Genomic DNA, 15,501 nt, shown 5'->3' with positions numbered 1-15,501 from the left:
GGAGAAGTAAAAAATGCAACTTCCATTTGATTTCTTTATCTGTGGCTTTCTCCTACAGGAACTGAACAGATTTTGACTTGGTTGCAGTAATAATACAGATTTTTTCTTTTTAAAAATTGTTTCCCTTTGAAGGAAGTTTCACAAGTGATTTTTTTTCACTTTGCGTCAAAAGTTGCTAATGCTAGCAATTTTGGAAGGGAACGAAACAGCAGTTTCTGTGGATAAATAATAGCAACCGTAGAAATCCTTCGCTTCTCGCTATAGGGCGAATGACTCATGTCGGACTTTCACGTTTCAGGTAGTTTTCCCTAATGCACTTTTACAGCGGAGTCATTCCAAGACGCGCACGCTGAGACAGGGGTATTTGTGTATCGGTACAGACCCACCCCCAGAGGCGCCCCCCGCACAGGCGGAGCGGCGCTGCCCCCCCGGCCTGTGGCACCGCCCGGCGGGGCGCTGCGCGATGTCGCCGGCAGGTGGCGGTGTGGGGCCGGCGGTGGGCGGCCGCGGCGGGACGTGCCTGCGCCCCGGGCGAGCCCGGCGGGGCGCGCGGGGGGGTCGCTGGCTCCTTCTCCCCTTGGAACCCTGGTGAAGTTCGGTCGGCGGGCCGCGTCCCGCCGCGCTGCGGGGACGAAGTCCCGGCCGGGAGGCCAAAAAAAAAAAAAAAAAAGTGTCATGTCGACGCAAGGCAGCGCTTACCCCCGCCGGCCTTTCCCCCGCCTTGAGGGCCCGCAGCCCCCCGGTGCCGGTGCCGCCCAGCTGCAGCCCCTGCGGGCGGCAGGAGCCGCTCTGCCCGCCCCCACCGGCCGGGGCAGCGCAGGGCGGCTGGGGCAGGAGCGGGGGGGTCCGCGCCCCCAGCGGAGGTCTGGGAGGATCCGCGAGGATCCAGGTAGATCCGGCTTTTACCGCTAACCGACAGCCACCAGCAGCAGGACGTCCGCCTCCTCCCTGCCTCCTTCCCTCCCTCCCCCCCTCCCTCGCTCCCTCCTCCCCCAGCTCGCTCCCTCCCTCCCCTGCCCCTCCGCGATGCGAGACGGGCCAAGCCGGTGCGCGCCAGGCAGCAGCGATCTCCGCCAGGGGCGGACGGACCGCTTCCGTGCCGCAGGGTGACCGTTAGCCCGGCGGAGGCTCCCCCGGCCGGGACCGGCACCGGGGCCGGGGTCGGGCAGCTGCCCGGCGCCGCGGTGCCTGCCGGCGCGCCCCGCGGGGTGCGGGCGCGGGGGATGCGGAGCCGGCCGCGGCCCACCATGGGGGGCGGCCACTCCCACCGGGCGCCCGTCTTCGACGCGGACGAGGACGGTGAGTGCGGAGCTGTCCACGGTACCGCGCGGCGCCCTCGTGCCGCACCTCGGGGCCGCGCCCGCGCCCCTCGCGCTGCTCGCGGGAGCGAGCGGCAGCGGACCCGCTGCGGGGCGGGTGGGGGTGGGGGAGCCCACCTTGATGTCGCCGCTGTCGCCGATCGCGGGGGTGTTTGCTTTCAGCCGAGCTCGCCCGGAGCCCGGCGCACTCTCGCTCGGGTTTGGAGCACATGGCCGGTAACTTCACTCACGCGCCGGTGGATGGGCACCGTTCTGGAGCTGGGCAGCCGCTGCTTTTGTTCTCATTTATAGACTCTTTGCCCACCTGCCCATTTCAAATGCTGGTATCTCTCTCGGTCGGTATCCTTCCTCCGTCACCCTTACTTTCTGAAACTTTTTTTATTAGCCTGTTCTCTTACCCTGAGATTTCCCCCTCTGCCTAGATAGTATGTCATAAAGCATATCTTGTAATGTTTTTGGAAGGCAGTGGAAAAGTTTGCACAAAAGATGGTGGTTTCTGCACTATTTATGCATTTTCATGTCACTTTCATACGTAGACCATATTTAACTGGAATTGTGTGAATGCATTTCAATTACAATCACTACTGGCTTTTGAAGCAAGCTGAACACAGCGCTCTTAGGAAGCAGATACTTGTAAATTATCGGTAGAAATGCTTTTAAAGGTACTAATGGGATAGATGTTGTTGCCTATCTGGATGATGGGTGCTTAATTTTGAGTATATTCCTTTCCCAGAAATTCCCAATATATTTTATTCAGTTATTGAGCCTCGATAGACTATCATCACATTGTTTTGGCTTTCTGAGGTTCATAGCAAATAAAAAACATGTATGTTCTTCCCTGTATGCTCAGGACACACGGAGAGTTTAGCACTCTTTTCCTAATAGGGAGAAAACATATTAAATGCATGTAAAGTGCTTAAAATATGAATACACATTTACTTGCATTTAAGACACCATTATCATTCCATATTGCTTAACAAAGCTTGAAGAGATATTTGATGAGGTTTGGTTTGCAAGACTCCATTGTTTGTGTGGAGAATGGGACAGGTTATTTACTATTTGTGTATTGTGGTGCATTAGCTGTGATTTTCTGGAACTGATGCAAAATTTCAGTCGTTTACCATAGATCATGCTATGTAAATGCAAGAGAGAAAGGACTCCCCACACATCTCGCCCAGATAAAATATTGATCATGCTCAATTAATGTTGTAAATCTTGAGGTAACTCATCAAGAAATACCCAAGTGAAAGCACAGTGTTAAACTCGCCTAGACAGCCTAAGGTAAAAAAGTAGCCACGCCTTTGCCTTTGTAAAACTTTTGATTGGGCTCTCTTGAGTTAGCTTTTTCCATGAATTACTTTTTTTCTTTTATGAGACAAAGCTGTGGTCAGTTTTTGAACGAAATAAACAAAGTTCAATAGTAACTTATTGCAGAGGAAACTTCATGCCACTTAGCTCCTTTTCCTTCAGGAAAACATTTCTGTAATGCAGCCATTATTAATACCTAATTTGGAAAAAAAAAAAAAAAGCACATAATGTAATTATGGATTTCTGTTAGATCATTATTTATTCTTTGACTGGGTTTCATTTGGTTTGTTCTGAGGGTTTTTTCCCATTATGAATGTTCCTAGCATCATCTCTTTTTTTTCCCCTCTGAAGATGTCATGCTTAGCACAGCCATCTAGCTCAGAAGAGTCCATTGCTTTTGAAACAATATTTCCTATATTACTTACAAATTATTATTTAGGATGACATTTTCCCAAGTACCTGAATAATATAGGAAAATATCTCCTTCTTTGAAAATGTATTTTACATCGTGTAATCCAAAATCAAGCTCTATTGCATATTTCCACTAGTAGGTAAAAGAGTCAAAGTTCTCCATAATATCAGACTTGATATGATTTTTTTTTTTTTTTTAAAAAAGGCAAAAGAGAAAATGTAGCAGGAAAAACTAAATTTGTTTCTTGAGATGGTATAATTTTGCTCAAGAATGACAATGCTTATCAATTCAAAGAGAACTGGAATAAAGGAGTTGTATGAATATGTAGGCATAGTAGAAACTAAGCTATTTAAGTGTATTGTGCATAATGTCACAGCTGCCTCTTAAAATGAGAAAAACAAGTAGAAAAAAGCATTGTCATTTTATGTTCATACATGTTAATGATGGATGTAGAATAAAACACAAATTTTGGAAGAAGAGGTTTAAAATCATCTATTGTCACTTTGTAAATCATAGAAAAAGCTAGTTACTCAGTGTATCATCACTTAACAAAGAAATAAATGGAAATAGTATACGAAGAGTACCCAGGTACTGCCTGACAAGCCTATAGAGTATCTGCTCTAGAACAATTCATGCTTTCTAACGAGAACAGGTGTTGATCCATTGAGTAGATGTAAAAATTGTGAGCTGCATGTAGACTCTCCCCATGTTTAGGATAACTAAAAAATAATCCAGCCAGAAGGCTGGACTGCATGCTGTAAATCTCCAGTTATCGTGGACGGCATAATGCATCATTATCATATGCTGATATTTTTAAAGGCCATAGTGCATACCATTTTTAAACGAGCTATATTTATTCTCTATGTTCTATTTTTGATAGAAGGATCTTCCAGAACTTCACTCAATGAATGGTTAGGAACATCTGTTTTCTTGATTAAGTGATTCTTAACCTTTGCATAAGATTTATGTTTATTTCAACTTTTTTGTTAGCTTAAACAGCTCTCCACCCTCCATCAATACTCCAGCGCACAGACAGATACAAAAATGTCCCCCCTCATTCCTTGACTTGTAAGAAAACCTCTTCTAGTTTTCTCTAATTTCTACTGCTTTTTCATTCCCTGTGTCCCTCATCTGCATGCATTTGAATATGCCTTGGTTACGCACAGATAACCTGAATTATACACAGAATTGCAGGTGAGTTTTCATTGGGACCTTGTCCTGGAAACAGTACCACCTGATCCCTACTGGAAATAACTTTCCTGGTACAGCCTATAACCACGTACGCCCTTTTCATGGACGCATCATGTGGATAGTTCAATCACGTCACCCTGCAATCAATTAGCCCACCAGTGCCTGTTCAGTAATTTCCACTGATAAGCTCCAATCTACAGCAGAACTTTGTGGTGTTCCTATGTACGTGGCCTTGCATTTTGCATGACTGAATTTCAGTCCATTTCTACTATTCATATTCCCAAAGATGATCACCCACTTCTTTCCTTGTGATGCTGATTCTCCATTACTTTACCGATGTTCTGTATTGTCACCACTCTCATCAGCTTCATGCCAGTTATCAAGTCTGCTGAATATTTTGTGTAAATATTCAGCTGGATCTTTTCCAGACTTCATCTCCTTTGCTGTTAAACCCTGTCAGTCTCATAATTCCCATTTCAAAATAGCATATTTTCCTGTGTTACTGTTGTGGTTTAACCTCAGCTGGTGACTAAGCCCCACGCAGCCGCTTGCTCACTCCCCCGTGGTGGGATGGGGGAGAGAATCGGAAGAGTAAAAGTGAGAAAACTTGTGGGTTGAGATAAAGACAAGTTAATAGGTAAAGCAAAAGCTGCATGCACAAGCAAAGCAAAACAAGGGATTCATTCACCACTTCCCAGTGGCAGGCAGGTTCAGCCACCCCCAGGAAAGCAGGGCTGCAGCACGGGTCATGGTTACCTGGGAAGACAAATGCCATCACTCCCAATGCCCTCCCTTCTTTGTTCTTCCCCCAGCTTATATATGCAGAGCATGGCATTCCATAGTATGGGATACCCCTTGGGTCAGGTGGGGCCAGCTGTCCTGGCTGTGTCCCCTCCCAACTCCTTGTGCCCTCCAGCCCACTCACTGCTGGGGTGGGGTGAGGAGCAGAAAATGGCTTGACTGTAAGCACTGCTCAGCAATAATGAAGACATCTCTGTACTACCAACACTGTTTTCAGCACATATTCAAAGCACCATACTAGTCACTGTGAAGAAAGTTAACTCTGTCGCAGTCAGAACCAGCACATTCTCACCTTGTTCAGCTTTGCTTATACTTTTTTATATATTGCTTCACCAAAATTAAGAAAAATGAAATCTAAGCCAACTCTACCATCTACAAAACACTTTTCCTTGATGAAAAACTTATCTCGTTACCCTTGCCCAACAACTCCCAGTAAATATATACTTTTTTTTTTTTTTTTAATGCCTATGTTGAAGCACAATGACAGCTAGGAAAATCCAGTGAACAGAGTCTTTTGTTTGCTTCAAGCTTATACTCTGGCTAAAGAAGTTGAATGGAAAAATAGATTTCTTTCTTGATTTTTTTTTTTTTTTTTTTTTAATTGCTGTATAGGTTGGATAGACAACTAGGTCTGGTGTAGCAGCTTCATTACTGCTAATCAAACCTAGGTAGGTGGCATGGAACTGTAACATTTCTTCAGGCACTTACGAAGTCTTTTCAAGCTAGGTACTACACTAATTGTGTAGTCAATTCAGCAGTCAGGTGAAAGGAAAACAGTTTCATTTTGGTTAACATTGCTGAAGTAAAGGAACATTGACTTTCTTTACCTCAAATACTTCCTCTTCTCATAGCAACTATCTTCTCCTGAATGTGTGTATTCAGTGCTAAGATCAGGAGAGAAAAGCAGTATATTTTTCCTCACATTTAACTCTTCAGAAACAACAGTAAGTTCATAAGAATGGCAATAGAAGGGTGAGGGGAATATTCGCTGCTGGTAAATGTTATTTGCAAATTCCCAGTAAGTATCATAAGTAACAAATATGTTAGCAATAGCCTGGTGATTGTAAAGAGTATCTGTCACGTTGGATTTGCTTGACTGTGCTCTGTTAAAACTTCAATGATGTTTATCAGGTGAAAGTGAAATAGTAGAAAAGAGACATATAGAAAAGAGCTTGCTCAGGAGGTATTACTACTACCAAATAGTAATCGCTTATTTGCTTGTATTGTGGTGGAAGATACAGAGGAAAGGTTAAGAAACAGAAGTGTTTGAGGCTAGAAGTTGGTCCTGTGAAGTGATATGGCAGTTGGACTTGCTTATTTGGGGCTTAAAAAGTCAGTTTTGCTGAAGTTACTTTTAGAAACAAGTGCATGGAACTTCTAAAGAGCTTGGTTTTATTTTTGTAGTATGTGATTACATTTAAAGCATTTGTGGTTTTCCAAAGAGCTTCTCACCGAGCATCCTGAAGCTATAGCACTTGAGCACTCCTTTATGGAGGTCAGTGTGACGTGCTGTGCCTCAGTGCTGTACTCTTGTATTAGGGAAATGAGGCAAAGCAATATGCCTTGGCTTATTTCTATATGGGCAGTCTCTGGGTCACTGTAGTGCTTATGTACGTACCTAAGTGCAAGGCAATGCTGAAGTTCCACTGCTTTGCCTGAATCATAAGGCTTTCTTCTGCTCTAGTGTCATAACTACAGAGCTCAATGGAAATGTTACGTACTAGAGAATACAGCATCCATCCTCTGGTGTTAAACTTTAAATTCGAAGTTGTAATTTAAACTTGATTTCTACCTCTCCTCTTTAGAAATCCTTCAGTGAAATGAAGGATTTGAAGTTGTTGGCAAGTTGCAGAAAGCATCGTTCTTAAATGACCAGCCACTGAAAAGACCATCTTGCACTAAAAGCATAAAAAATAGATACAGATCCTAACAAAAAGGCCTGCAATTAATATGGATTCAGGTAGCTAAATTCAGAGCATAACGGCTGAGTTTATATCAAGTGCAGTGGAAGCTGAAGAACTATAAAATTGACACAGGGAAAAATGACACGCAAAGGGTTTCACTTGGAACCAACTTAAAGCGATGGTTAAATATCAAAATGAGGCAGATTTGAAATAGAGCATGCAGTGTCCAGTTGTTGTCAGCGATATGATGGTGCTCATCAGCCTGCTGCCACAAAGCTGGAATGGATAACCTCTGAGGCAGTGATGTAACAACTGCGAAGAACTCAAATCGTGAATATAATAACATACTCTTTTCAAACTGTTTCACAAAACACAGCCCTACAGAACAGTTAAATAAAGGGTTTGGAATCTAAATACCATTTGTTAGTGAAAGTAACAAATATAGGGTGGGATTAATATTTCTGCTGGGTTTTTGATTTGTTCATGTCAATTCTATGGTGTGTTACGTAGCATTTTACTTTTTCCTTCAAAAAGATGAATATTCCAATTTCCTTTTAGAACTGGATTGGGGAAGAATACTGCATTGTGACTTAAAAATGCTCCAAGACAGTTGTGTATCAAAAAAGGGATATAACATGGCTGTTGAAGGCATTATTTTATGCTGGGTATCAAGGTTTTAGATAAACAAGATCCAGACCAATGGATTTTTATTTTTTTATGACCATATTGAATTAGATAGTTTTATTTTCCATTTACTGAACTTTAGATGTGAAGTTATTATGTGTAGTGCAAGACATTTCATAAACCCTAATGCTAGTGTATGTACAAACACAGAACAAAATAGTGATCAGTGTCGAGCTTGTGGCTTCGACACGATATGAGACAGTAGGAGAATGTAGACAGAAAGGAGGGCAAAGAAGAACAGTATGATAATTCTAGGCAGTCACAGAGGTACCGACTACCAAACTGTTGTCAAGAGTTTTTGTGGTCTGTGCCAAAGGAGATTCAGAAGGAATATCATGTCATTGCAACCACCATTACTGCTTAATGTAAGCCTATGTAGAGCTGGTGCTGAATTTTCTGTCGTACTTGTGAATGCTGTATACATCTGTATATGTAAGCTTCCCTGCAACAGGAAAAACTAAAAGATTATTGTCCTGCAAAGATCAAAAACTTGTGCTAGCAACAACAGTTGTTTTCTTAACTAAATCATATTCTGAATTTTCTTGGACTCGGTCACAATTTGGCATGAATAAAAACTACAGGGTGTTCGCAGAAACAGAAGAGGTGAATGTCTTGATTTTTTTTCTCCTTATGTTAAAGTGGTACAAAGCTGGTTTATTCTCTGGGGTTGAGTCTCGAAGACATTAACTATTTTGAAGAATAACACTGTCTTTTATTTGTCTGCATTTGTTCCTGGGAAAACTATCAAAAATGCCTGTTGATATCACACAGTATCTGCAGACAAGCACTGATACCTACACCCAAGATACCTACACCTCCTCAGTACAGGAGGAGGATGAGTGTTAATATGTTACTCAGGACCTAGAACTGACTCTCTTAATACAGTATTTCATGTAACATCCTTTGACTTAATTTTAAACTCTTAGAAATTAACATTGTACTGTAAAAATGATACATCATGTGGATACAGTAAAACATTATGCTATACACTTCAAGTTCTTACTCTGTTTAACGTAGTAGGTGGGCTTTTATTGTATTTCCTTTATGCAAAGGGTTGTGGTTTTTTTTTTTTTTTTTTGGTAGACACTAATACTGTACCTTTATAAAACACAAATTTCTGGAGAAAAGAGGAAAGAACAAAGGCATCTGTTGCTTCACTGGTGAGTACTACCAGGCTTTCCCTTTCAGATTCCTAACCTACCAGAATCTGAAAAATATAATGAAAGTGCAGCATGTGACCAGTTTTCAGGTTGTCCTCAGGAATTTTTTAGTGTTAGTTATTGTTCCTTTTAGGCAGTCAGCATTCATCTGAAGTGTCCAGCAAGAAGAGACTTTAAGAGTAGGGGTGTACTTTTGTATCACAGAAGTAAGGACTTTCTTCCTTTTCTTCCCAAATAAGTAATTTTCCACCCCAATAACCAGAAGACTTGTTTACACTGTAATAATTTCTCATCTGATCAGTTTGACCTCATCTTTAGCTTCATTTCCACATTGACTCTTATCAACATGTAGTTTTTCATAAGTAAATGAAAGTCTGAACAGACAGGATAGGATTTTTGAGGCAATTGGACAGTTTTGTTTTTAACCATGGATAATTTGAACTCTGTAAAAATGTTTGTAAAAATCTGATGTCTCCTCTTAAATCACTGCCTCAGTTCTGGAGGCTGTCAATTCTCTGTATTTTCCAATCTGGCATTCTTCATCTCAGGAAACCTGGCAGTATGCAACTAAGGAAAGCTTACTGGAGATGTGGCGCTTAGGGACGTGGTTTAGTGGTGGATTTGACAGTGTTAGATTTATGGATGGACTCAATGATCCTAAAGGTCTTTTCCAACTTAAATGGCTCTATGAGTCTATCATTCTATGAGTTCAGTTTATTTCACTTGTATTCAGTGCATCAGGGTTCTTTTTTCAGTTTTGCACATCATCAGTTTCTGCTATAACTAATGGAAGATTCTTTCTATGTCTAGTTTTTCTCCTACAGCCTTTTTCTATGATCTCTGTCACAGTCTTGACATGAAAATATCAGATTCTGTAACACTTATTCTTAGAAATGTTGTACTCTATTTTCTGACGTGGTTAAGTGCAATATAGACACATAACTAACTTTCATTCATTCCATAATTAAGAAAAAGGCATTTTCCTTTTAAATTGAAGGAACCCTCATTAGAAAACATTACTAGAGATGGTGTCAGCCTGTTATACAGGCTTTAATGATAAATTTCAGATTCATCAATTATGTTTAGTTATTTCTCAAATTTTATGTCGCCATAAATATTTTCTACATATCATATCATAACATAGAAGTCTGTGTTTTATATTTCATTAATCCTTTTCTGCCTTTTTCTATTTTGAAGATGTTTATTTTGACTGTATTAATCAAATCTACCTACAGGTTTTTTTATCTGACTCAAATTGAAATATGAATTAAATTGGTGTGTTTTAGTTTCCTATTCCTATCTGGCAATATTTTCTTGCCTTTAAGTTTATTTCCACATTCCCTTTATATTTTTTTTTAACATTATTATAATTCCCATTCTTTGAAGTTTGGAAACTTTTAGATACATTCTACAGCTGATGTACTCTTTGGTCCTTTCATTTTTAGCTTGGTTTGATAGTGAATGAAATAGAGCACTGGTTTTGTCATTGTATTCTATCACCACTATGTGTAAGAAAGACTGTTGTGTTAAGATAAATGTACTATGAGGCAATGTACTGCAATGGACAAAAATTTTTTTCCTTCTTTTTCCTACTTTTGCAGTGATAAGGAAACACCTGCTGTTCCTTATTTAAGATCTAAAAATGCAAACTGAGTTAATCCTTCCAGTAATTACTATTTTATTTTGAGATTGTTCTGCCTCCCTTGCTGAGTGATAACTGTTCTTAGCTACCCTGTTAGAACAGAGATGCAATATAATCACAGAATCACCGTTAGCCTCCTGAGTGTCCTTCACACCTTTCTGAAACTATCCTCTGCTTACCCCTGCATTGTTTTCACATGGTGTGTTATGAAGATTGTTCTTGTGCCTTTGGGGGTTTAGATAAGTCTTTGTCCAAGCTGTAAAGCTTGCAAACTTTTTTGGGGCAATACCACATCTTGGGCACTGAGATCTGCTACACAAAGCTTGAAGTCAAAGAACAAAAGCTAATCAAAAGAACCTTCCTGAGAAGTAGGGAAAAGTCATTATTTGAAGTCCAGCTTCACATTTCACTGTTTTAGCATATGAAAACTACAGAGATTCCTACACAATCTTAAGTGCAGGGTATTGCTGTAAAACAGAGTTAGCCTTCACTGAGATTGGTTTGGATATAAAGGGAGGAACAGGCTAGCCAGAAGTCTTCTGTAGATTCATGAGATTCTTCTCTGTCCGGTGTTGGCATGTGATTTCTTAGCAAGTGTGCCGATTATGCCATGATTTCCCACTCTTCTCCAGGCCAGTGACATGTCTTTGAGGTCATTTGCTTGAGTTTTAAGCTAAACTATTCAACTAGACTGTTTTACGGTGCAAATCATAATAGCAGAGAAAAAACTTTAGAAAAAGTAATAAATTTTTAGTGTGAAGTTCTTTCCAAAAATCTCAGTGTTGAAAGACTTTTCTTGCAGGATTCATTGATTTTCTGTTAAACAAAAACTTTAAACGCTAAATGCTGGGAGATTTTGTTAGAAAAGAGTCAGGGAGTAGAGAACTTTTCCTGTTGATCCAAACTTTCAGCAGAGCAATCATGTTCTTTTGGAGTTGGGGATCTCTGCTGATGAAGGGCGGGAGAGAGCAGCTGGAGGATAGCTGCTGGCTGTGTCTGTGGGAGGCAGGACGTGCAAGTGGAGCTTGTCTGGTGGCTGGGCAAATTCTGGCTGTTGCTAGGATAGCATCTTCTCTCTAAATGGCTTTTCACAAGGCTTTTTGGAGAGTGAGGAGAGGTTATGTCTGCTGTTTAGAAAAGATTAAGTGACATGTGGCGGTGAAGAGATACCGTGTTTTCAGTGATTTCAAGCACTTATGCTGAGTGCTGCCCTGACTTCAGATTTTAATTCTCCTGAGCCAGGAGCCATCTATCTCACAAGTGTCGGAGGGAGCACAGGCACGGATTTTAAATGTGTTAATAGAAAGCAACTCTTTCAGTGGAGTTGCTGTCCCTTACAGAGAAAAAGATTCTGATTATGGCATTCAGTTTTCTCACTGTTTCTAGTGAAATGCAGAGAATTGGAATGCTTCTCTGGGCTACAGATGCTAATGAGTAATTAGAGGCTCAGCTCTCAACCTCCTAACCTTCCTCTGCTAGATAGATCATACACATGTTATGATCCACAGACATATGTGGATCACTGATGTCCTGATGTTTCAAGTGACAGAATACCCTGGATACTGCAAAGAACCTCCTGCAGTGCTACATTCCAATTTGGAAAAGAAAAATACAGCCTAGCAGGAAAGACTGCTGACTACTTCTTCTAGTCTTTGGAGATACAAAGCTGATTTTTAGTCCTTTTTTCACCTGTATTTGTTGACTAAGATAACAAAAAAAAAAAAAAGGCTAGATCTGGTGGTGGGAAATAAACTTTTTTTTTTCTGTTTTGAAAGCTTTGCATTCTGCACTGTGAAAAAACCAAGGCTGTTTCATATGGATAGATAATTTTATACATACCTTACTCTCATAGAAACAAACGCAGTGTATGTGGTAGGGAACTGTAGAACTGAGTCACCAATATTCACTATTTTCATTTAACATCTATAATTAAATTTATTTGATATTGTATTTCTGTGATTATACTGACTGGATATAAACACATTTAATACCACCGAATGTTTCAGGCATTAAGACTAGCAAACCTTCTGCTACGTTGAGCAATTTTACCCTCTGCAGCTCACTACTTGTTTGTGTTTTGCACCTAGTAACTTCTGGTATTAAAATTGGAAGATATGTTCTTTCCTTTCATATTTGTCAACTACTCATGCTGTATATCTAACGTATCTTTTTATTTATTCCTGGTGTGTGGTGGTATAAGGTAAATCTTCATAAGTTCAGTTGTGGCTTAGAGAGTCTCTTACCTGCTGTTAATGCCCACCCCCAGCCATAACCTGGGAACTGTGGCTGGTTTGAAGTCCTCCCCCTCCCCTCAATCACCTCTGTGCCAGCTGACAAGAAAGCCTAGGAATGGAGATGAGTTGGATTTGGTTTGTTTTGTGAGTGTTTGCTTTGCTTGAAATCTTTAATGTTTCACTCCTAATCTTAGCTGTGGGTAAGATAAAGACCCTGTTTTTCTTACTCATATTTACTGCTTTCAGAAATATGTGGTCCTACCAGCTTTGGTGTAATTGCTTGTGGTGTGTACATAAGCATACTTTCATCAGGCTGGAACTACCTTTACTTCATCACCGGAAGGATTTCCCAGAGGCAAGTAGTGCAATAATTGGAGAATAAATCATCAGTTCCAAGTAAAAAACCTCCTGCAGTGAGGTGGCCATTGTACGTACAGCACTCAACCCATCTCTTTCAGTCCCAGTAGCAAAACTACCAATTCCATCATTAAATATTTATCTGTAAACATTGAGATGAAGAAATTTGCATTGCACTGAAATTCTGAAAGTTTTTGTATGAATTGCGTATCACTGTGTTTTGGTTTAACCCCAGCCAGTAACTAAGTGCCACGCAGCCACTCGCTCACTCCCCCCTCGCCCAGAGGGATGGGGAGGATAATCAGAAAGGAGTGTAAAACTTGAGGGTTGAGATAAGAACAATTTAATAATTGAAATAAAATAAAACCCCAATAATAACATTTATAATTAAAAGGAGGGAGAAAGGGAGAGGAATGAAATCCAAAGGGAAGGGAGAAAAGAAACCAAGTGATGCACAATAAAACTGCTCACCACCTGCTGACGGATGCCCAGCCAGTCCCCAAGCAGTGATTGGCTGGCCCTGGCCAACTCCCCACGGTTTACATACTGAGCATGACATCCCGTGCTATGGAATATCCCTTTGGCCAGTTTGGGTCAGCTGTCATGGCTGTGTCCCTTCCCAGTTTCTTGTGTCCCTCCAGTCCTCTCACTGTCAGGGCCTGAGAAACTAAAAAGTCCTTGACTTAGTACAAACATTAACCAGAAACATCAGTGTGCCATCAGTGTGGTTCTCACACCAAATCCAAAAGGCAGCACTGCACCAGCTACTAAGAAGAAAATTAACTATCCCAGCTGAAACCAGGACAAGTTGTTACTATCAGGGCTTTTTTTTTCTACTCTTTCTACACACCCTGAAGGAAAATAGTCACAAAAAGTGGTGTATGGTGCTTTAATGTTAACTAAAAACTCAGGATATTGCTTCAATGGAAGCTGGGAAAAATTGATTGTGTTGGATAAACAGAAGTGTGGTCTAGAACATGTAGGTACAAAAACCTTGGGGAGATCTGCTTTTATTGCAAAATGGCACACAGAGTGAAGTGATTCTTATGAGGTTAAATGATTCACACAATGAAATGGCAAGAATCCTAGCTAGAATCAAAAAGCAGACCCTTTTTGGCTCCAGACAGCTAAAAAAATCAGAACTCTAAAGCTAGGTTCAGGTCAGTTCCTCTGGAACCTCAGAGCTTTGGATTTGAGGTTCCATCCCTAAAATAGATTTTTTTTTTTTTTTCAGAAATATAACCATTTTTAAAATTTACGAGACCTATGGGTAAGATGCAACTTGAGTGCTGAAGTACGTACTGAAAGTCACTTAATTGCAGAGGATGGATAACTACGGGTGGGCTAATGGGTGGAGTTAATGGAGGAGGTCCGCCCTCTTAGAAGTTAGCTGTTTCATTTGAAGAGTTGATGGAAATCTGATTAGTATAAGAGGTGTCTAGCTTCTGCTGGACTCTGAGGTGCTTCTTTGTGGCTGGGCAGTAATGGAATATTGCACCAATTTTAACATTGCCTTTTTCCATGATGAGAGGCATCTTTTCCTGTTTCCAGTCCCCATTCTACCCTCGGGTACTACTGTGCGACCTTACCACCCATGGCTGCATCCCACTGCTGTGAAACCATGGCCCAGGTTCTAGCTCTGGGAATGCTACCATGCAGCAGGAGTGGGCAGACTGCAGCTGCTCTGTCCCCAAGCCAGGCTACCAGAGCAGGTCACTGATACAAGTGGGGTCAACCAAGAGTCTGGATGGTAGTTGAGGCACATGGCCAGGCACAGTCATACCTGCAGTCTAGTTCAGGTGAGGACTGAGCTGATATGCATCTCAGAAGAGCCATGAGGAGCCTTGTGGGACCTGCCATGGCTTTGCTGATCTGCGTTTAGTGGCTCAGTCTCATTTCATAGCAGTCTGATCCAGGTCTGATCTGCAATGGGGCTCCTGAGCCCATGGGAACCTTGGTGGTGGTGGGGCAGGGAAGTTGGTCATTACCAGCAAGGCCAGTTAGTGCTCTCAGAGCCCTGAGAGGTGCTGGTTGTTTTCCACATTGATAGCTGGGGCTTTTTTGATGAGGAAGAGCCACAAGACACAAATGCCTGAACATCTTCAGAAATAATCTTAAAATATTTTTTAAATCCTTTCAATTTCAATACTATTTTCAAATCTCAAAAGATAAACTGGACCTTGACAGCCATGTTTACAATCCACAGGCTTGCTTGCTTCTTTTGAAAGGTTTTCCTGAAGCAACATCACTGCTATCAGACTGATGAGCTTTAATCTTACAATGACAAATGAAAAACAAGCCTATGGCTCTGCACTTCAGGCACCATTCTGCTACAAGTTAGAACTGGCATCATTCATTTGAAGCCCATGGCATTGGTTTAAAAGCACTAAATGGGAGGCAATCCCAACTGAAATGTGAATCTTTCTGACCCTTTAGTGTCCTTATTTGTCCCCAGTATTTAACTTGTAGTTGTGGTTAAAAATAGAAGA

At 41.4% G+C, this 15,501-nt stretch overlaps 1 protein-coding gene across 1 annotated transcript in view; it reads left to right on the top strand.

The window, feature by feature from the left end:
* Positions 1 to 1,025: 1,025 nt before the first annotated feature.
* Positions 1,026 to 15,501, top strand: part of STK32B (serine/threonine kinase 32B) — a 179,179-nt gene continuing 164,703 nt past the window's right edge. The window contains exon 1 of the mRNA XM_055798000.1: positions 1,026 to 1,299. Coding sequence (XP_055653975.1) covers positions 1,224 to 1,299 — 76 coding nt within the window. The 5' untranslated portion in view covers positions 1,026 to 1,223. The remainder of the gene's footprint in view (positions 1,300 to 15,501) is intronic.

Source organism: Falco peregrinus, chromosome 2, assembly GCF_023634155.1.
Source record: "Falco peregrinus isolate bFalPer1 chromosome 2, bFalPer1.pri, whole genome shotgun sequence".
NCBI classification, from domain to species: domain Eukaryota; kingdom Metazoa; phylum Chordata; class Aves; order Falconiformes; family Falconidae; genus Falco; species Falco peregrinus.
Note: the sequence above shows the minus strand (reverse complement) of the source record. Positions and strands in the feature narration are given on the sequence as shown.